The 21938-nt window shown below is 44.5% G+C and overlaps 1 protein-coding gene across 2 annotated transcripts in view; it reads left to right on the top strand.

Moving 5' to 3' along the window:
- The window catches only part of PIGG (phosphatidylinositol glycan anchor biosynthesis class G), a 97028-nt gene that overhangs the window by 58964 nt on the left and 16126 nt on the right, over nucleotides 1-21938 (top strand). For both annotated transcript variants that reach the window (XM_053299549.1, XM_053299548.1), the window contains 2 exons: nucleotides 6984-7293; nucleotides 15642-15805. In XM_053299549.1, coding sequence (XP_053155524.1) covers nucleotides 6984-7293; nucleotides 15642-15805 — 474 coding nt within the window. The remainder of the gene's footprint in view (nucleotides 1-6983; nucleotides 7294-15641; nucleotides 15806-21938) is intronic.

The raw sequence follows: 21938 nt of genomic DNA, 5'->3' as shown, positions 1-21938 counted from the left end.
CAGCATGACAATGTTATTTCCACAGTTAATAAGAGTGCTCATTTTGAGAGACTTTGAAAGCATTTTGAGGCTACAAGGTAAAAGTGCATGGGCTAGATTAGTCGGATGGATTCTTCTTCTAAAATGCTAGCAGCAGAGTTGCATTTCCCCCCTTTAAACTGTGCTGTGTGGAGGGCAATGTTCCCAATGACCAGATCAAATTCACAGCAAATCTAGCTTTTGCTTGTTCCCCATAGTCATTCTTTACCAGATGAATGTGTAGCATTCCTGTATATTTATCCATTTCTTTTTCTTTCTCCCACATGGCCTTCAGTTAGAAAGCTTGCTTAGTTTTGCTTGGAAAGCAATAGGAGGAACCAGGGAAAGGAAATATATTAAATTTGCAGTGTGCAATCAATATTGTAAATTTGCAATGGATATACTGTACTCAAGGCTGATAAAAGAATGTACCCTTCTTTAGAATGTTGCAATGGTTTTTATCAGGGCTTCTCAACTTCGGCCCTCCTGCAGATATTGGCCTACAACCCCCACAATCCATGGCTATTCGCCACTTTGACAAACAGCTGGGGGGCCTAAGTGGAACAGGCCTGTTTTTTAAACAGGTAATAAGGTTGTCAAACAGCTAATAACTCTTCCTCAGTTTCTTTTTTTTGTTCTGGTATGACTCTTGGAAATGGCGTGGTTTGATCTGTTCATTAATAGGGCTGGTTCACAAAGCAGTCGGTGAGAAGCTTCTAGGTGACTAGCAGTCTTGACAGGTGTTGCAACCACCCATGGAGAGCTCCCTTCTAGTCATCATTCCACAATGTTACCATCACCTGCCCTCTGGTAGTGCCCGGCTGCTTCTAGAAGCTGCAGAGAGCCACAAGGAAGCTGCAGGGACTTGATCCTCTTGAGCAGAAGACGCTGGGCTTGGCCAAAGACTGAGCCTGCAGGAGGTGGTAGTACTGCTGGACCAGCGCTCTTTGTCAACCGGTGACTGTATTAGGTGCTAGAACCATTAGCTGCTACAGTAATTTGGAGGTGCCTTTATGGCATCCTGAATGAATTTGATATGTAGTGTCACAGAGACACTTGTTTGTTTGGGTAGAAGTAATTTTACCAGTTGCAGGGGAGTAACAGCAGGAGGGAGGGCATGCACATACCTCCTCCCTGTGGGCTCCCCAGAGGCATCTGGTGGGCCACTGTGTGAAACAGGATGCTGGACTAGAAGGGCCTTGGGCCTGACCCAGCAGGGCTGATATTATGTTCTTATGTTCCGTACACAAAGGTTAGTGTTGTCCTAACTGATGCTATACAGTTGCTCCCTGCCGTGGAAAAAATATTAACTACCTCAATTGAAGTAAGCGTAGAGAAGAAATAAATTTTAGTGGTAAGTGAAGTTCTCTTCAAATGCACAACGAGTATGCTCTAGCAGCTTAACTATGATCAGTATGTTAATTCCAATTAGTATTGACTAAAATACAAGATCTTAAATACCACCCCTCTTGCCTTTTTGAACGTAGCTATTTGCTTGCATTACTAGTCTTTTGATTATGCAGTGGTTTTCAAGACCTCTTCTAAAGCAGCAAGGTAATGTTTTGCCGTCAACTGGAGTTGACAGAACCTTGTGTAAAATGCATTTTAAAAACTTGGCAAGGTTTGGGCTGTTGAATAGCATTTAGATACAAGAGCCTCTGAAAGTGTGCAAGTACTCCATGAGCTTCTACTGGTTCTTTTCAAGCTCTTTGTTGCTCTTTGTAGTTCTGCATTATAGTATCTCTAGGAAACCAAGGAATTACTCCAATGAGGGATGAGCCAGAGCACAGTAGTAAAGCATCTCCTTTTCCTGTGTGAGTTTTATGAACACAAATACGAGCAATATTTATATGCTGCTTTTCAAAATAAGTTCCCCAAACGGTTTACATCGATATATAAATAAAATGGCTGGCTGTCTCCAAAGGGCTCACAGTCTAAAAAAGAAACATAAGATGGACACCAGCAACAGCCACTGCAGGGATGCTGTGCTGGGGATGGATAGGGCCAGAGAAACCACTTTAAAAGTGCTCAGTTAGCAGGGGGCAGCTTTCAGATTCAGTCCATGGTATCTATAGATCTCGGATATCAGGGCACTGCCAGAAACCCTCACAAACCTGTCTGAGTAGACAGTACTGAATTAAGATGCTCCTCGGTAGTCTGGTGCTATAAAGCAGGCACATGTTTTTCTGATAAGAGGCAAACAGATTGATAATTTGTATCTGGTAGGTATGTAGACTTGCATTCCACATTGGCCAATTTGAAATGTTTAATATGCCACACACTGTACAGATATAATCGGATACGTACAATGTGGGCTGCCGCAGTATTTGTTCTCATATGATCTGCCATGTGTACTGGATTTCTTACATGGCTTATTATTATTAATTCGATTTCTATACCGTCCTTCCAAAATGGCTCAGAGAAATAACAAACAAATAAAATGGATCCCTGTCCCCAAAGGGCTCACAATCTAAAAAGAAGCATAAGATAGACACCAGCAACAGTCACTGGAGAAACTGTGCTGGGGGTGGATAGGGCCAGTTACTCTCCCCCTGCTAAATAAAGAGAATCACCACAGTAAAAGGTGCCTCTTTGCCCAGTTAGCAGGGGTTATTGAAGAACCCTGACATGTATGGTGTAGATTGAGATGGCATAAGACTATGGATAATGAAAAGAGATATTTTCCCAACTTTTGAAAGTAGGCTTGCTTCAGTCAAGGCACTTGCCAGGGCTTCAGTCAAGGGGCAAAGTTGTGCATGCAGTACATCTACAGGGTTGTCCTATAGAATCCATCATAGACTGCATTGTTCCATAGATGGAGCAAGTGTGACTTTTCAAGCAATGGGTATTGGGAGAGAGCAAGGGAAAGGAGAGGAAGCCAGTGTTCTGATGTTGAGCAGGATGATCTCCCTGTGAACATGGAAACATCTGGCTTTGTGCTATTGCCATTGGGGGCACGGATGTAAAGTAGCTGCATCAAGTTCAAGCACCCCCCTGAATTGTCCCAGATGAAAGCTAGGGATATGATAACATAGCACTGAGTTGAAAATGGCGGATGCTGAGTGTTTTTTGTGAATGGACCTTCCTGGCACTGAGTTTTAGCAGGATGCACAACTAGGTGTGTCACCCTAGAAATTCATGCTGAATGGCTAATGAATGGTCTTAATAAACAAAGGCAGAAAGAAAGCAAGGGAGAAATGACAGAGAACAAGCACAAATGTGATAATGAAGAACATAGGCAGCAGTGGAAGATGAAATGGGACAGACATAAAGGACTGATGCACTTTTGTATGTTGCCCATTTGATATGGTAGTCATGAAGTAATGAACATATGTGAAGTAAGTTGTCATAGACTAAATGTTCACATCAGCTGATTGCATCCAGTCATATTCAAATAGTGTGTAAAGTTCTATCCTGCTAACAAAACAGTTCAGTGTAGGATGTCTGTGTAACTTGGATTTATAACTTAGAAAAACTTTCAGCTGTACATTGAAAGAACTTCTGAAGTTTCCTAAAATTATTTTCAGCATTTTGGTGGCAGCAGCAACCTATCTATACAGTACGATGTGTGCTGTAGGGGTGTGCACTGAACCACTTTGGTGCTCCTTTTCTGGAACTGGTTCCGTCGCCTGGCGTTCGGAGGGTGTGTGTGGGGTTGCCTTAAGTGACAGGGAAGGTGCTGCCTACTTGTCAGCCCCTGCCCCCCCCGCTTTCCCCCCGCTTGCGCTCTCCAGAAAGGTGGGGGCGTGGGGCTTCAGTGTTCCTCCTTGCACCCCCATTCAGCGTCACACATGCGAATGGCCGACACGTGTGTGTGCCATTATATGCATGTGCGCCGGCCGTTTGCATGGCAACGCTGAACAGGGCTGCAGGGAGGAATGCTGCAGTCCCGTGCCCATGCTTTTTGGGAGAGCGCCCGCGGGGGGAAAGCGGCAGGGCAGGGATGGGCAGGTAGTAGGCATCCCCCTGTCCTCCCAGGAGTGCACAAACTGGTTCCGTGCACATTCCTAGTGTGCTGTGGTGCAGCCTCCAGTTCTGGCTAAGCTGCAGAGCACAAAAATGCCAACTGCTGAAAGAGCAATGCTGTTGAAATGTTTGCAATCAAACTTGTTTGAGTGAAAGGGAAGTTTTGAGTAAAATGTTACACAGGCCCTAGGGACAGAAGTAACTTTGTGGGGGCAGCCTAAGTAGTGAGAAGTTGTCTCGGGGGATAGGAAGCTTGAGGGCAAAAAGTGGACAATCAAGGGAAGTTTTAGAGGGCTCTGGAATGTTTACGAATGGCCTACAAGAGGATTTCTGCCGGTTGTGAGGCAACAGCCAAAGCAGTTGTGAGCCAACAGGCTGAATTTCATACACTGATTTGAACTAACCAGCCAATTCTTTGGCTGCAAGCTTTTAGTAAATCTAAAATAATGTTCAATAGCAATGTTCTCCGAACTTGCTTTAGTTTTAAATTTCAGTTAGGAATCAATTTTCTTCATACATTCGGGTAGTAATTACATATATCATACCACTATAGTTGCATATTATATGCTTATGGGTTATGGCAGTGCATATGTTGCATAAGAAGCTGCCTTATAGCAAATTGGACTATTGATCCATCTAGGTCAATATGTTCTGGCGGCAGCTCTCCATAGTTTTAGACCAATGTTTCCCAGCCCTACCTGGAGATGCCAGGGATTGAACCTGGGACCTTGTGCATGCAAGGTTGATGCTCTATTACTGAGCTACAGCCCCACCCCCAGTAGTTGGAGATTTAGTGCAAAGGTAAGCGATGGTGGACAAGCTTCTGTGGGCAGGCAGCTTGCCCACCAGTAATGCTCTTCCCCTGTGGGCATGTGGGGGCAAGATGGTGCTGGGTGAGTTCTAGGGATCCTACTCTCAGTTTAAGTGAGGCAACACTGAGACCTACCAGACTTGCTTCTTAGAAATCAGCCATCCCTCACCAACCGCAAGGGGTTCTGTTCACAGTTGGCGGGGCATTAAAGTCTATGGGAAATGAGCTTAGGGGAACCGCAACCACAAAAACACTGAGGGGAAAATGCTAAACATTCAGGAAAAATAACCAAAAAATCCCTTAATTTCACTGAGGAATGAGCAGATTGAACTTCCGAACCCCCCCAAACCCACTAAAATACCTCACAAACTGCAGATGCTTGGGAGAAACAGCAGGAGAGAGGGCATGCCCTCAACTCCTGCCTGTGGCTTCCAGCGGCATCTGGTGGGCCACTGTGTGAAATAGGATGCTGGACTAGATAGGCCTTGGGCCTGATCCAGCAGGGCTGTTCTTATGTTGTTTTTGTTCTTATTTGCAAGACTGGTCACAATATTTCAGTCGCATATACTTAAAACTGCAGTTGGTAAAACTGCGGTTGGCAAGGGATGATTGTGTTCTGAGGTTTTGTAGGGGGTATGCAGGCTTTCTCTGTAGATGAGTCAACGTGGAATGTGTTTCCTGAGGGTAAAACATTTGAAAGTCACAGGGTGAAAGAGCTTGCTGTACCCACTCATTGCAATGCGGTTTTAAGTATAGCTGTCTAAAGCTTGTATCGCTTTTTCTTGCTCAAATGCCTCTAATCTGTTAGTGCAGTTTATTAAGTAATGACAGAATAATCTGCCCTTGATGCATCTTCGTTGTGTATGAAGTCCCGAGATTTGTGTTTAAAGTTCCTACTGGTGTTCCAATGGCATGTGAAAGTGGCTATCAGTCCCATCAACATAGTTCGTTTATCCTCAACATACCTACGCTCTTCAAGATTTTGAAGGTATTTAACAGGGTCTGGTTGCCTCTCAGCTCCCCATTCCAGAAAAGTAGATGAGGACCCTTGACTCCTCTCACTGCTTTTGATGCTAAGTAGCTAGACACAGTGAAAGGCATCAGGGAAAACATAGCCCTCTGGTTTAGGAATAGGGTAGTACCACTACCCCCATACCATATTCACCGCATATCCAGTGGTTCTCGCTAAAATTAACACAGGCTGAGGCAACGTTGGTTGTGGCATCCAAGATAGTTTTGCACAGTTTGCAGCCTAGTTAACAGAAATGGTTGGAGGTGTCTGGTTTCAGGATTTTAACCAAGGAGAGCAAAGTCCTTGAGCGAGATATGGCGACAGACAAATAACATCAAACAAGCACTCATACTTTTGAAAAGTCTAGCAATTAGAAGTGTGTTCACTCAGAAATTTCAGCACGTTCAGTAGACTGTGCCCCTAGTAAATGTGTGTAAGATTGCAGCATTGGGAAGTGTTCAAATGAGAATGGCTGTGGAGACTCTCGCTTATAATCATCATAAGTGAGGAGGAAAGGCTTGTTTCAGCCAGTATAGTGTCATGTCTAAAGAGACTGAGCATGTGAACCTGAAAGTTCCAAGTTCAAACCTAACCTCGTCACCCCTCCCCATCTGTAACATGGGGATGATAATGACCTGTCTACTTGGACTGTGATTTTTAATTTGTCCCATCCCTACTTATGCTGGCCGACTGTATATACTGGATCCTAGAGGATGTTCTGAATGCAAATGATGCTGTTAAATCATCTACTATAGGCAAGTCTCTGTCTGGTCAATGTCTGGGAACCCCGTATAAGCCTCGCTGAGTTTCTCAAAAGGAAATAAGGATAGAAGTGTAATTGAATACTATTAAAATATTTAAAATATTCAATCGGTTTAATCTCCTCCTTGACTTATTCACACCTGAAGTGGCCCACTGATTTAACATAGGGGCCAAACCCACCAGGAGGTTTTCCTGCACATGCTCATTGGAATGAACCAGAGCTGCGGCAGAGCATGGTAGGTTATGTCTCATGGGTCGGTGCTGCTGTCAGTAAGGACACCCTAAACTCACTGCCTCACCCTTATTTCATGGTAGGGCTGCCTGTGGAGTCCTCCCCGGCCTTTTAACAATTGTGTGTTCCACTTTTGTTTCTAAGCAAGTGTCTCTAATTCATTGCATGCTTTCTGTTTCTAGGGGCATAATTGAAGCACGTTTTGTTTATGTCTTCGTTCTTGGCATCATCTTCTCAGGCACCAAAGACTTGCTCAAATCTCAGGTTCTAACAACCGACTCCAAGATAAAATTTATAGGTTTGTGGGAAATATACAGCGGGCTGGTTCTGCTAGCAGCACTCCTGTTCAGGCCTCACAACTTGCCAGTTTTGGTCTTCTGTCTGCTCATCCAAGCCATGATGACAAAGTACGTCTGGAAACCACTGGAGTTTGATGCAGCTCAAGTGACTATAATGCATTACTGGTTTGGTCAAGCATTCTTCTTTTTTCAGGTAAGTGCAGAACATCATGTCTTCAGAAATAACAGGTGATTACTTATTTTTTAGTTGAGCAGCAAGTTTCTGGTCTTGGTTTAAAGTGCTGATGCTTACACCAGGCTTTCCCAAACTGCGGCCCTCCAGATGTTGCTGAACTACAACTCCCAGCATACCCAGCCACAATAAATTGTGGCTAGGGATGCTGGGAGTTGTAGTTCAGCAACATCTGGAGGGCCGCAGTTTGAGGAAGCCTGGCTTACACCTTAGTCCCTAAGCCCCAGGTCTACAGTTAGCATGTTGTTGTTATTGTTATTACTGCTATTACTACTATCTATATATATAATTCTCCTGGGTGTGCCTTGGAATGTGCGTCCCGGCACCCAGCTGATTGGTTCGGTGGCGGAGGCGCACCCAGGAGGATTGGATGCCGGTGGGCCTGGCCGCAGAGGCCAGACGGCGGCGGGCCCAACCAGAGACGAGGCACCCGTTGGAGGCCGGGGTGGGAGGGAAACGGGTGGCGGGATTTCCCTGTTCGCCACCTGGGAGGAGGAACAGCAACTGCCCGCCCGCCCGCTGCCCGGTAAGGAGGGTCTGTGGCGGCAGTGAGGTCCAGCCAAAAATGGCCGCCCGCCGCTGTAAAATGCTCAGTGTGGGTGGAGGGGGAGGGAGGGCAGGAGGGAGGGGGGCAGGAGGGGGAAGGAGGGTGAGAGAGGGCTGAGAGTGAGGGTGAGAGAGAGAGTTGGGTGGGAGGGGGAGGGAAAGCAGGCAGAGTGGAGCAGGAGGGGGCAGGAGGGAGGAATGGGGGCAAGAGAGAGTGGGGCAGGAGGGAGGGAGGAACAGCCGGTCCCAAAGAGCGCACAGATGCTCTGTGTGGGTCGGCTAGTCACTACTGTCACTACTGTTGGTATAGTATTGCTGGATGGTTGCTTTGAGAGAGATATGGGTACAGGAGGATGACTCATTCCATTGCTACAACTGCCACGTCCTCTTTTTGTCTTGACAGCTGTTGCCCAGGCATAATTCCTTAAGACGCTTGATTTAGCTAGAGAGGGCAATTGTGACTACTATCTTAAGTGATACCATGCCAGGATACCTGCCTACTCACATCTTGAGGATTCTTAAGCCTCAGTACATGCAGGCGAGGGGGATGTGGTGGTAGTTCTTGACCTTGGGTTGTTTAGGATGATATTTCCGTCCTCTAACAGAGTCACGAGAAGACATGCTGAGAGTGTGTATGTCCTAATATCTATCTTGGACATTCTCCAGCACCTTTCTTGATTGTGTAGGAGAGAGTTTGTCCCAACAGTCACTCGACATGCAATCCAAATAGTAGTTTAAACACCCTACTATGCAATTGGGTGGGTGGAGTGTGTGTGCAACTGGGAAAGACATCGGGTGATGATGATCAGCTTTATTTGTTAGCCACCCCATAAATTGTTCTCTGGGCGGCTCATGACATAGCATTAAAAAACACATAACACATAAAATTGCAACACAAGAAAATACAATACAAAACAATTTTAAATCAGTTTTAAAAATCAAAATTTAAAAGGACTGATTAAACAAAAAGGTCTTTACCTGGCATCTGAAAGAACAACATGATGAAGCTCTGGAGGTTATTCCATAAATAGAGTGCAACCACCGAAAAGGCCCTTTTGGAGGAGGGCTTCCGAAGAAGATCTTAAAGTCTGAATCAGGACCTTAAGGTCATGCAGTTGTCAGTGCATTCCCCCTTAATCACATGGCCTGTTCAGGCAGAGGGCAAATATTGTCCAAGCCAGCCATTATGAAATTTACTTGAGGGTAGCAAGTAGCAGGGCTTTCTCTACTGTGGCATTCTCTCTGCAGAGCTCTCTCCTAAAACAAACAAGAGGTGGTTTGCCCTTTTCATACTTTCAGTATGGCACTTAAGACTTTTCCCTATGAAATGGAATTTGGCTTAGTTAGCTGAGGGGGTTCTCTCTCAAAACAAAATGTTGTTTAGTCTTCTGATGCTGGAATCTTCTGTTTTTAGACTCTGTATGCTAGTTACATTTGTCTGACTTTAAATCTCTTTTAAATGGGAGTTTTGTGAGTCACTTTTTTGGACAGAATGGGCCCCCAGGCAGTGTATGGAAATAAATGATTGAATGGTCAGTATAACATTATAGGAGCTTTGCGCTTTTTAACAAGCTCTATTTTTAGCCAGAGTGTGAAAAAGAAACACATACCCCAAGTATCTTAAAACCACTTAATGGGAAACTTTAGCAAATGAAGAAACTATAATGGTAATGGCCAAATCTTAGCAATGTAATTCAAGTTACAAAAATCCAGCATGAGTCCTTTTTTAAAGGTTAATTGTAGTGCTGCTAAATACATCATTATGTACAAGAGGGAGAAGTGGCATGACGAACGACTGTGGTGGTAATTGTACCTTGTATTATAGAAATATATGCATGTGACAAGTAATTTTTCTTTTGAGAAACTGAAAACCCCAAAATATAGAAAATCCCTTTTTGTAGTGTAGAACATGCTGGTATGAGCAAACTCTCTCTTGCTAATTTCTTGCATATGATTTTGCTACTTCAGTCTTTGCTTTATTTAAAAATTTATATCCCACCTGTCAAGGCACTTGGATCAGCTTACAATAAAACAAGTATTTGTGCCTATTTGGAACACTTGCTGCAGGATTAGCAATTCTCAAGAGGGAAAGAAGCCTTTTGAGGTTTTATGTCTACTACCTATGCTTTAAAACTTGTTCTGGTTCTCATGAACACATTGATAGACTTAGGCTCTCTTTTGGTTTTTCTTCGCTGTTAACAGGAATGCATATCCTACCCCGAGGGAAGGAACTAAACCATCATGTCTACATTAAAAGAAGCTTGAGGGATATAACAGGCAATCTCTCTGGAGGTTAGCTCATGTAATCAAACCTGTAGTAGAAATTTCAGATGTTTAAAAGCCTCTGGAATATTTTGTTTGAAATACCATTAAATTAGCTTCCTTGTTATATTTTAACCGTGCTATACAAGAACACTATTAGGAACTGAGCAGTATTGACAAGTCTTCTACTATTTATAGAAAAACCTTTTGGATGGGAATCATTTATTCTTGATGATGGGAAGTCTCTCCCTATTTTCACCCCACATAGGACCATATAAACTAATGATCCTGAAGTTTTGGGGTAGCAAATAAAGAATTTCCTGTCTGTCTGTGTCTCTTAGGTGTACCTGTCACTAATCCCATGTGTGGCAGCTCTCGTGAGAGTTCACGAGCAAGCTGCAACAGGGGAAGAGGAAAGCAGTGGTGCTGGAGGGGAGGCAGGAAACAAAACGGGAGTGGCAGGCAGGAGACAATGGCAGTGGGGGACAGGCAGTGAGAGAAAACATGGAGGGAGGGAGGGAGGGAGGGAGAAAATGATGGCACCGGCTGGGGGAAGAAATTGGCCACAGCGGCGGCCAGGCAGGGGAAAACTAGAGGCGCAGATGCTCTGCACCCAGGCCAGCTAGTGTATATATAATGCTCTAAGACGTATCTGTCGCTAATCTCATGTGTGGCAGCTTTCGCGAGAGTTCGCAAAAAAGCTGCTAGGAGGGGGAGAGGAAAGTGGCAGCAGACAGAAAATGGCAGAAGCGGAGGGAGGGAGAAAAAGGTGGTGGCGGGAGAGAAAGCAGCAGTGGCCTGGGTGGAGGGGCTGATAATGGGGGCAGGGAGCCGAGAGGAAGGAGGAAAGAGAACTGGAGGTGCGGATTCTCTGCACCCAGGCCAGCTAGCACATATATAATACACTAAGGTCATATGTGACAAGCCCCAACTACACAGTGCTTTACCAATTGGAGGTAACAGAACAGAAGTACCATGGTGATTGCATATTAATGTAGGGAAGAGGAGCATGGAGAGGGCGCTCAAGTGGGCGAGTGGCATGGAGGGGGCGAACGAGAGTGGGTGGCTGACACTGAGCAATAAAGCAGGGGCTGTGGCAGGGGGCAAGGCGAACAACAAAGTCCTAGAGCACAGATGATCTGTGCAGGTTTAACGAGTAGCTTTTAATAGGAAAATAAGCTATTCCATTAAAATGTAATGAAGAAATAGCTTTAGACACCCTGCTCTCCCTCCATCCTCTACTTGTCTAACACAAGCTCTCCACAAAATGTTTCAGGTAATGAAGGTGTTAAGCATCCCCCTGCAAATAAATAAACAAACAAATAAATAAATAAAGCTTTGGGTTTTGAGAGGGTGAGTGAATTCCACAGACACAGAGCAGTCACAAAGAATGTTCCGTGAAGTGTGTCTGCTTCCTGGATGGTATTGCTGACAGGTGCTCTTGGTTGATCTTGGAAATTATAGTACAGGGCTGCTCAAAACTGGATTCCCAGATGTTGAGAATTAGGGATGTGCACGGAAAGGGATTTGCATTGCATTCCAAGCTGGGAATGGAACGCAAATCCCCAGAACGTTCCATCAGAACAACCGGATGAGCTGGTTCCAACAGAATGAGTTTGGAATTTTGAAGTGTTCCGAGCACCTTTTGAGAGGCATGTTTTTCCCTTACTGATTGGTTTTGGCACTGGCTTGCAATCTCCTTGCTGCTTTGTTGGCGGCTTATTGTACAAATCAAGTTGATTTGTATGATAAGCCAACCAAGAAGATCACAAGCCAATCAGAAGCCAGGGCCAAAACAGTCAACAAGGGAAAAACACACTTCCAAAATGGCACTCAGAACAGGGTCATTGTGTTCTGAGTTTGAAACAGACCCTTTATTTGAAGGACATTCTGTTTCAAGCTTGAAACAGTCTGTTTTGAGTTGCAACATTTCAAGCTCGAAACGTTCTGCACATCCCTATTGAGAAAACTTGTCATAGTGGAGTACGTAGGAGGATGCCTGTCAAGCGTGTATGATCCAAGACATACATATACTTTATCAGAATATCTGGAGATGTCTGCTCAGTGAGTACCATGGATTCAGTTACTATGGTATGCTCTTTGTGCCATGTTACATTGTAGATTTTGTGAATAAACTTGAGGAGAGGGGTGGCCCAACGTTTTTTGTACATCCTACATTCAGGGAATGCTCTTGGTATCAATTTGCTAGAGAATCTCCATACAACTGCTATGGAGCCCTGGCACACTGTAGTGGATTCTGGGGCATGTTCCAGGGCTCCCTCTCAGTTCATGTCAAGCACCAGCCTGGCCCATTGGACCAAGTCTAGTCTCAAGTGGATTAAGTGCATGCTCTACAACACGTGTGGGGTTAGTGGGGGGTCATTGCCAAAGTGTGTCTAAGGGTGGCATGTGTATATGCTGGACCTAACCCAAGGTTTTTTTTATGCTGGAGACTATCTGTTGGAGGCCATGTGTGTATTGGCTCTATGTGTATGTTATACATGTGGTGGGATGCCAGAGCAAGCCTTTGACTGCCCACCAGTCAAAGGCATAACAAGCAATACAAATTCCACATGTTTATCCCTGCTGATAAACGTTTGCCCTGTTCAGTCTTTCTGTGCCCCAAAAAGAGTGTTTGCCTCTTGAGAGCAAGGCGTGAGGTGTTTGTGTGGACCTTACATTATGCTCTGCGTTGGATGGATGCTATGCGTTGGTATGTGTATCAGTTGGAGGCTTGTCTCATACCCTACCATGTGAAAACCATACCCGCAGTGGTGGCTTTTGAACTGGCTCTAACAAGTAACTTTATAGAGATGTTGTCTATTGTTACTGCACAATATACTGCACTCCGCTTTCAGCCTGTTTCAGTCTGCCGCCTTGTCTTCATATAAAACAGAGTCCTCATTAAAAATTACTGTTCTGTTCGTTTTGTTTCTAATGCATGTTCAAAAATTTATAATGAACAAAAGAAAGCATTTGTCTGCCCAGTTAAACTTGCTGTTGTAGCAGATAGATATTGTACGGCAGCCGCTTCCATACAATGCTCCAATTCTGATGGTTTGAAGGCGAGATTTATATATGTTCTTGAGTTTAGAAGATGACGGCTCTGTGTAGCTGACATGCTCCTAGAAATGAAATTTGCATGGCAAGGCTTAAATATTTAAAATGTAATATCTGCAGAGTATTTTACTTCAAGGTATTCCGTGTTCTAAACTTGCAGAATCAAATGAGCAAAAAGTAAATTAACTTCAAAGAAGGGAGTGTTTTTTTAATATATATATTTAGATAAAATACTAGGAAAGTAATAGGAAAAATGCTTTTTATTAATAAAAATCCTGTCTGCATGCCTTTAAAAAGGTCTGGCGGGGGATCCAATATTTTCCTACATCCCTGAGTTGGTAAATGATTTTCCCCAGGGAACATATTTTGGATTAATCTGAGGAAAGGTTGAATGGCCAGCAGCATTGACTGCCTGCCTTCCATTCAAGCTGAAACATAATTCGATAGTCTCCAGCATGAACGGCAATATAGGAACATAGGAAGCTGCTACTACTACTACAACAAATATTTATATATCTCTCTTCAACCGAAGTTCTCAAAGTGGTTTACAAATGAATGAATGAATGAATGAATGAATGAATAAGATGACTGTCATATACTGAGTCAGACCGTAGCGGCTTCTCCAAGGTTGCAGGCAGTAATCCTCTCTCAACCCTATCTTGGAGATGCCTGGGAGGGAACCTGGAACCTTTTGCTCTTCCCAGAGTGGCTCCATCCCCTGAGGGGAATATCTTACAGTGCTCACACATCAAGTCTCCCATTCAGATGCAACCAGGACAGACCCTGCTTAGCGAAGGGGACAAGTCATGCCTGCTACCACAAGACCAGCTCTCCTCCCCACCACTGGACACACTTCACTTGTCCCTAAGTAACATGAGTGGGACAAAGGTGAAAATGAAAGGTGTTTGAAGTCAAGCTGGGCAGTTTGAATGTAAAGAAGTGGACCATATAATGGGAGACCACTAAAGGTCTACCAAGGTTTTCCAGGCCTTGTTTGACACCCCTGAGCAGCTAGTATTTAAGCAGCAAGTTCACCTCCTCCCTTATCTTTCTGAACTGTCTGAGAGGACTGGTAGTGGGAGGCACTGCTTTGTAGTGGTTACTCTCCTACCTCTCGGGCAGATTCCAGAGGGTGTCACTTGGAGAATACTGCTTTTCAAAATGTGAACTTTTATATGGCATTCCCCAGGGCTCCATACTGTCTCCAATGATGTTTAACATCTACATGAAACTGCTGGGTAGATCTTCAGGAGATTTGATGCAGGGTGTTATCAATATGCTGATGACACCCAAATCTATTTCTCCATGTCGGCATCATCAGGAGAAGACAACCTCCCTAAATGCCAGCTTGGAGGCAGTGGTGGGCTGAATGAGGGATAGCAATGGAGAGTGAATCCATATAAGATGGAGGCACTTATTCTGTGGGATTGGTATTTGGGAGACAATTTTGATCTGTTGGTTCTGATTGGGTCACACTTTCCCAGAAGGAACATGTATACAGTTTGGGAGTGCTTCTGGATCCAAGCCTCTCGCTGAGGTGTTGGGTTGAGGCAGTGGCCAGAGGTGCTTTGTATCTTCTTTGACTGATACTCCAGCTGTGTCCATTTCTTGAGATAAACAACCTCAGAACAGTAGTACATATGCTGGTAACATCCATACTTGACTACTGCAATGCACTCTGTGTGGGGCTGCCTTTGTACACAGTCCAGAAACTGCAGTTGGTACAGAATGTGGCAGCCAGGTTGATCTCTGGGTCATCTCGGAGAGACCATATTACTCTCGTATTGAAAAATTTATACTGGCTCCCAATAAGTTTCCGGGCAATTACAAGGTGCTGGTTATAAGCTATAAATCACTAAACAGCTTAGGCCCAGAGTATTTAAGAGAAGGTCATCTTCACTATGAGCCCCATCTCGCATTGAGATCATCTGGAGAGGTTTGTCTGCAGTTCCCAATGGCTTGTTTGGGGGCTACACAGGGATGGACCTTCTCTGCTGCTGCCTTGAGACTCTGGAATGTGCTTCCTGCTGAAATAAGAGCCTCCCCATCTCTGACAACTTTTAGAAAGTCTCTTAAGATGCATTTTTTTCACCCAAGCTTTTTAACTATACTTGTGTGTTTAAACTGTGTTATGGTTTTAATTTCTGTTTTAATTGGTTCTATGTTGTCCAGAGATGAAAGTTTAAAAAAATGTAGAAGATCCTTCACTGGATCTTCTGATGTTACAACTTGTTAGGGCCTCATAGACCTCCATTGCTGCTCCGACAGGGGGCTTGTAGTGAGGTGTGAAATAAGAGAGAGGTTTGGGAGCTGATTGACTCTTGGGTCACCAGAGGCCTATCCTTACTCCTAAGTGATCTTGGATATTCTATACGGTATTTTTTTTAGCTCTGCAATCTGTGGACTACATCTCCTTCTTGAATATTTCCCTTTTCTTCCAGGGCAACTCAAACAGCATTGCCTCTGTTGATATTTCAGCTGGTTTTGTGGGCCTTGACAACTATGTAGAAATCCCAGCCATCTTCTTGACGGGATTTGCAACGTACTCAGGACCTTTGCTGTGGGCCATTCATTTGCTGTGCTATTTGAGCTCCGAAGTGAACAGGTAATCATGTTTGTTCTGATTGCAGCTTATAAATAGTACTAAATGTTTCATTTTGTTCTGTTTGTCTGCTGAGCCCTGTGCTGAATCCTTGTTCCAATGAACAAATGTCACAGTCTGTGCTCCAGTGAACTAGAAAACTTAAGGGCCAAGCTAGATGATGTCTTGGCAAATGTTTGGACTCAGCTCCTCTGAGATAAGATAATGGGATATGGAGGAATCTGAGATAATGGGATGTGGAGGAATCACAGGGGGAGGATTGGCAGGTAGGGAGATTCCTTGATCCTCTCCTTTGCCCACTGATGCCCCCTTACAGATTCTCCCAGATGGCATATTTCTCCAGTGAGAGTTTCTTTAGTTTTAGAGTCCAGCTAGGAACTTCTGGATGGGAGGCAGGGTGGAACTTGCAGGGGATAATTGGTGGCTGGGAAAAGAGTTAAACATTCCCTCAAGCCTGCTGATTTTCTTGTCCCTTGAAAATGCTCCTTTAACCCAAACCCACCCATTAGCACTATTAGGGACTAGGGATGTGCACGAACCGGCAGATGGCCGGTTCAGCAGCAGCAGGGTTACCTTTAAAGAGCAGGGAGGGTGCCTCCCCCACTGACGCTGTGCCCAAAATTGCTGGCGTGGGGTGGCAGCATACCCTCTTGTAGCCCTGGTTAGCATCAGTGCATGTGTGCAACATGCACATGTGTACCGGTCACTTCCGGTCTGCTACTGAGGGTACAGTGCCGCCCTGTGCCAGCAATTTTGGACACAGCACTGGCGGTGGAAACACAGCTGGGGTGTTTGTGTGTGTTAGAGCATCCTCCCTGCTCCTTAAAGGTATACCCCGCCGCTGGACACATTTCACATGTCCCTAAGTAACATGAGTGGGACAAAGGTGAAAATGAAAAGTGTCTGGAGTCAAGCTGGGCAGTTTGAATGTAAAGAAGTGGACCATATAATGGGAGACCACTAAAAGTCTGCCAAGGTTTTCCAGGCCTTGTTTGACACCCCTGAGCAGCTAGTATTTAAGCAGCAAGTTCACCTCCTCCCTTTCGGCTGCTGCGTTTTGTTAAGAACTCCCAACTTCTCAGAGAACTCGAGGCCAGCAGAGCTTTGAGGTTTTAAAAAATATTTGTTTCTTGGAATTTTTTATTGTATGATTTAGAGTAAGAGACATGTTGGCAATCACGCCCCCCCCCCCCCTTTAATCTACAACTTGCACATTACACACAAGTGTAACAAGGTGCATACTGGGGCAAAAAACCCCACCCCATATACGCTGATGGGGTCTGAATTGTCGGTGACTGACCAGGAAAGGGGATCTTGGAGCTGTGGTGGACAGCTCATTGAAAGTGTCGACCCAGTGTGCATTAATTAGCTGTAAAAAAAAGCAAATTTCATTCTCGGAATCATTAGGGAAGGGAAGGAATTGGAAATAAAACTGTTAACATTTTCATGCCCTTATACAAATCTGTGTGTGGCCACACATGGAGTACTGTGTATAATTCTGTTCATCACATCTCAAAAAGGACATTATAGAACTGGAAAAGGTGTAAAAAAAAGGGGGGGTGGCAACCAAGATGATCAGGGGCCTAGAACACCTTCCTTATGAGGCAAGACTACAACATCTGGGGCCTTTTCATTTAGAAAAAAGACTAAGGGGAGACGTGATAGAGGTCTATAAAATTATGTATCGTGTGGAGAAAGCTAATAGAGAGAAATTTTTCTCTCCCTCATAACACTAGAACTAGGGGTCATCCCATGAAACTGTTTGTCAGGAAGTTCAGGACCAACAAAAGGAAGCACTTTTTCACACAGTGCATAATTTACCTATTGAATTATCTGCAGGATGTGGTGATGGCCACCAGCCTGGATGGCTTTAAGATGAGTTTAGATAAATTCATAGAGGACGAGTCTATCAATGGCTACTAGTCTGAGAGCTATAGGCCACCTCAGAGCAAGATGTCTCTGAATACCAGTTGCAAGGGGAGCAACAGCAGGAGACAGGGCACACCTTCATCTCTTGCTTGTGGGCTTCCCAGAGGCATCTGGTGGGCTACTGTGTGAAGCAGGATTCTGGACAAGATAGGTCTTGGGCTTGATCCAGCAGGACTCTTATGTTATGTCTTGAGCCTAGCTCTCACTGAGGTGGTTAACTGCATTTGGGCTATATCACTTCAGACTGGAAGTAGGGGCTCACATGACTGAAGGTTTCCTCAGGAAAAAAATATTTATGCATAGAAATCCAGCATGTTGAGCAGAATGCTACAGTGGAGCACTTTCCCAGAACATGCTACATTTTGAATGTGAAGAGAGGATTCCCCCCGCCCTTCATATGGAAGAATATTCAATTTTGTGGCCCTCCAGCTGAAGTGTTGAACCCCAGACACCACCGCAGTGCAAATTTGGCCAGGGTACAGAGAGCTTAAGGGTATATTTCACATGGAAGCAAAGTTCTTTTAAGAGTTCAGGCCACCTTGCTATTTAGCAAGCAGTTATGGCTTAGAAAAATGGGATTTAAGAATTGTGAAAACTGAGATGTGTTTTCTGTAGCAGATGGTAATGACCTCTGAAATCATTGAGTCATAATAATTTAAAGCGGTTGTTTGCTTTTAATGTTTATATAAAATGCCCTGTAGTAGAAGAGTTATCTGTAATAGTATGGATTCTAAGGTGGAGGGCATCGGTGTTCCCAACAGAGGAGCTATGCTTCAGTCTTCTGACAACATACTCCCACGCTCTTTCATTGAAGGGATTTGGTGTACTTTTGCTAAAATTCTTATTTCTTGACTGTATGTTCTTTCTTGTATTCTATCTAGTTATCTTTTTTTGTTTTGTTGTTTGGGGGCCTGTCCTAGTGGAGATCCTGTAGAGAGAGTCGGGGGCAGGGGGCGTGGAGTCAGAAAGGGAAAAGGAGGAGAAGGAGAAAATGGAATTGTTGCTGAATAATCTTTGAGTTAAATCTTTATATGTGTGTATGAGGGAAGCAGTTATAAAACGTGACTGTTGACTCTTACCTGGTCTTCTGTAAAACTTCTGGGAAATACTAAAAAGAAACCAAATCAAATGTGTCTAGTTTCAGCCTTATGCTACCAGAATGGAGAACACAGGGTGTGATGCAATGGACAATCATTCTCTTTGGGCAAGAAATGGGACCCGTCTTCAGCTATAGTCCTTACTCCTAAATTTTGCATGAGGGAACTTCCCTGGTTGGGGTGGCATAAATAGGAGCTGTTCTGTTTTATCCTTATAACAACCCTGTGAGGTAGACTAGTCAGTGTGATATAGCCAAAGTTGCTTATAGTTTCATAGCCAAGTGGGTATACTGTATTAACCAGGGTTCTCCAGGTTAGAGTCCAGCTCTTTACCACCTTGTGTGATTTGCAGTTGATCTCAGGCTCCTACCTTACCTAGGATTGTGGCAAATTAGTGAAGTGGTAAAGGGCATTTATCATAATTGCAAGTAACCAGCAGGATGATAAAGGTTAATGAAGACTCCTCCTCTGGATTCTATTCTATCAGTGAAGCATGATCTAATTAGTAAGGCTCCGCAGTTGTGTTGGTCTGAGAGGCATGTCAGACCTGATACGCCCTCTGTTGAGCATCTTGTTTGTTTGTCAGATTTGTACACCACCTCAAACTTTCATCTCTGGGTGGTTAACAATAACATAAAACAAGTTAAAACATACACAAAAATCTTAAAACAATTTGGGCAATCTAAAAATCAAAAACAGATTAAAACTCAAAAAGTTTTTTAAAAACTGAAAAAGCTTGGTTGAAGAGGTGGGTTTTCAAGTGCTTTTTAAAAATTGTCAAGAGATGGGAAAGATGGTATTTCAGTAGGGAGCGCTTTCCACAGTCTCGGGGCAGCAACCAAGAAGGCCAATCCCCGTGTGGCCACCAGCCGAGCTGGCGGCAACTGGAGACTGACCTCTCCAGATGACCTCAGTGGGCGTTGGGGCTCATAATGAAGAAGACGTTCCCTTAAATACCCAGGGCCTAAGCCATTTAGGGCTTTATAGATTATAACTAGCACTTTGTATTTTGCCCAGAAACCTATTGGCAGCCAGTGTAGTTCTATCAACAAAGGGGTGATGTGGTCTCTCTAATATAAAGGTGTTCTGCCACAATAGGAGGGACTCAGACAATTTGAACTGTTCTCCTTTATAGGCCTTCTTTATTGCATATAAAAAGTGAGGTTAATCCAACAGGATTCTATTAAAAGCAAACGTTTTGATATTAAAACATCATTTTCAATGTTTGATGTTTAACAATGTTTGAACAAGCATTCCTATAGAGCAAAGCTGAAACTCTCCCAGCCAATCACCTGACGCTGATGAAAAGCCGGTGGTGGGTGGGGGGAGATAAGAACACTTTCCCGAACTCAGCACTAACAAGAAGGGGGAGGGGGAAGGAACAAGTTAAACAGTACACCCTTTAGAAGCCAATATATCTCAGAATTTCTTTTAGTTCGTTTTTACCATTAACCCCAGGGTTCAGTTTATCGATGTACAATGCTTCTCTGATTTTTATTTTGTGTGTGCAACATTCTATCTCCAAAATGAACACTTTGAGTGGCATTGTTTTTCCTTTGTGCCTATCTCTCATATGTATCGACCAAGGTCTTTCCCTATTAATTTACTTTGAGTCTGCAAGATGTTCTTTAAACCCAGCCAATAGAGGCCTTCCAGTTTATCCCACATAAGATTCACCACAATCTGGGCAAATTTGAACTGTCTAAAATCCCAACTAAAATCACTCCAGTTGAACCCTGTTAGAGTTCCAAATGCCTGTTGGACCCAAGTTAAATGATCCCGCGGCTCCTTTCAGCTTAACTTGGTCAGTCAAGAATGTTGGATTACTGACCTGACCAGACAATTGGGTGGGGAGGGACATGTCAGCCTCCTGAAAATTTCTCTGTTGAGTCAGATAGGATTAGATCAAACTGTTTTTTAGGCTGCACAGGCCTACTAATTACCTCCCCATGTACCTGTGTGGCACTCTTGCACAACTGGATAAGATACCTCTTCACCTGAATGACTTTCTAGGTGGTAAAAGTCCATTCTGTGCCATCATCATTTTGGATGTACAGGAGAACCACAGTTTCTGTTATCTGCAATTACCATAGGGCACTTTAACGCTTCATAGGGGGTCTACAGGGTCCACAGAACCCTCCTGACTCAGTTGAATGCTACACCATTGGCTTACTCTCTAGGAGGGGAGGATTGTCAGGGTAGCATCTCTCCTCCTCCTCTTCCTCCTCCTCCTCCTCTCCATGCGACTCGCTGGCTATGTACTCAAGCTAAACATCAGCATTGCCCTTGTTGCCATCTGTCAGGCTGAGGGAGGGATGGCTGAGCCTGAACACCTAGACAGTCAGGTGGAGAGGAGGAAGAGGCAGGACCAGGTCAAGAGAGTGTTGTGGAGCCCTGACCATGAGGCTGCCATGGAGATCTGACCATGAGGCTCCAGGGGACTGAAGGAAGCCACAGTGAAGAGGGGGTCTACAGGGTCCGCAGAACCCTCCTGACTCAGTTGAATGCTACACCATTGGCTTACTCTCTAGGAGGTTTTTTGCCTATTTCCCAGTAGGCTTATGAGATCACCCGGCATTCAGTGTATGTGCCCCCCCGCCATCAACTATACTATGCCTGGACTAATGTGAACCAAATCCAGTATAGTTGTTGAGACACCTCAGCGGCGTAGTTTGTCATCCACCCTGATTTAAGATGGCAGACATGAAAATGTTAGAGGCGCAAGTGGGCTAACTTGTGAACTGCCTAACTGACTTGAAGCAAATCTGCTACAGCTGTAGAGACACATAGGGATGCCTCAACATAGGAACATAGGAAGCTGCCATATACTGAGTCAGACCATTGGTCTATCTAGCTCAGTATTGTCTTCACAGACTGGCAGCAGCTTCTCCAAGGTTGCAGGCAGGAATCTCTCTCAGCCCTATCTTGGAGAAGCCAGAGAGAGAACTTGAAACCTTCTGCTCTTCCCAGAGCGGCTTCATCCCCTGAGGCGAATCTCTTCCAGTGCTCACACATCAGGTCTCCCATTCAGATGCAACCAGGGCGGACCCTGCTTAGCTATGGGGACAGGTCATGCTTGCTACCACAAGACCAGCTCTCCTCTCCTCGCT

The sequence above is a fragment of the Hemicordylus capensis genome, chromosome 2, assembly GCF_027244095.1.
Source record: "Hemicordylus capensis ecotype Gifberg chromosome 2, rHemCap1.1.pri, whole genome shotgun sequence".
Taxonomy (NCBI): domain Eukaryota; kingdom Metazoa; phylum Chordata; class Lepidosauria; order Squamata; family Cordylidae; genus Hemicordylus; species Hemicordylus capensis.
Note: the sequence above shows the minus strand (reverse complement) of the source record. Positions and strands in the feature narration are given on the sequence as shown.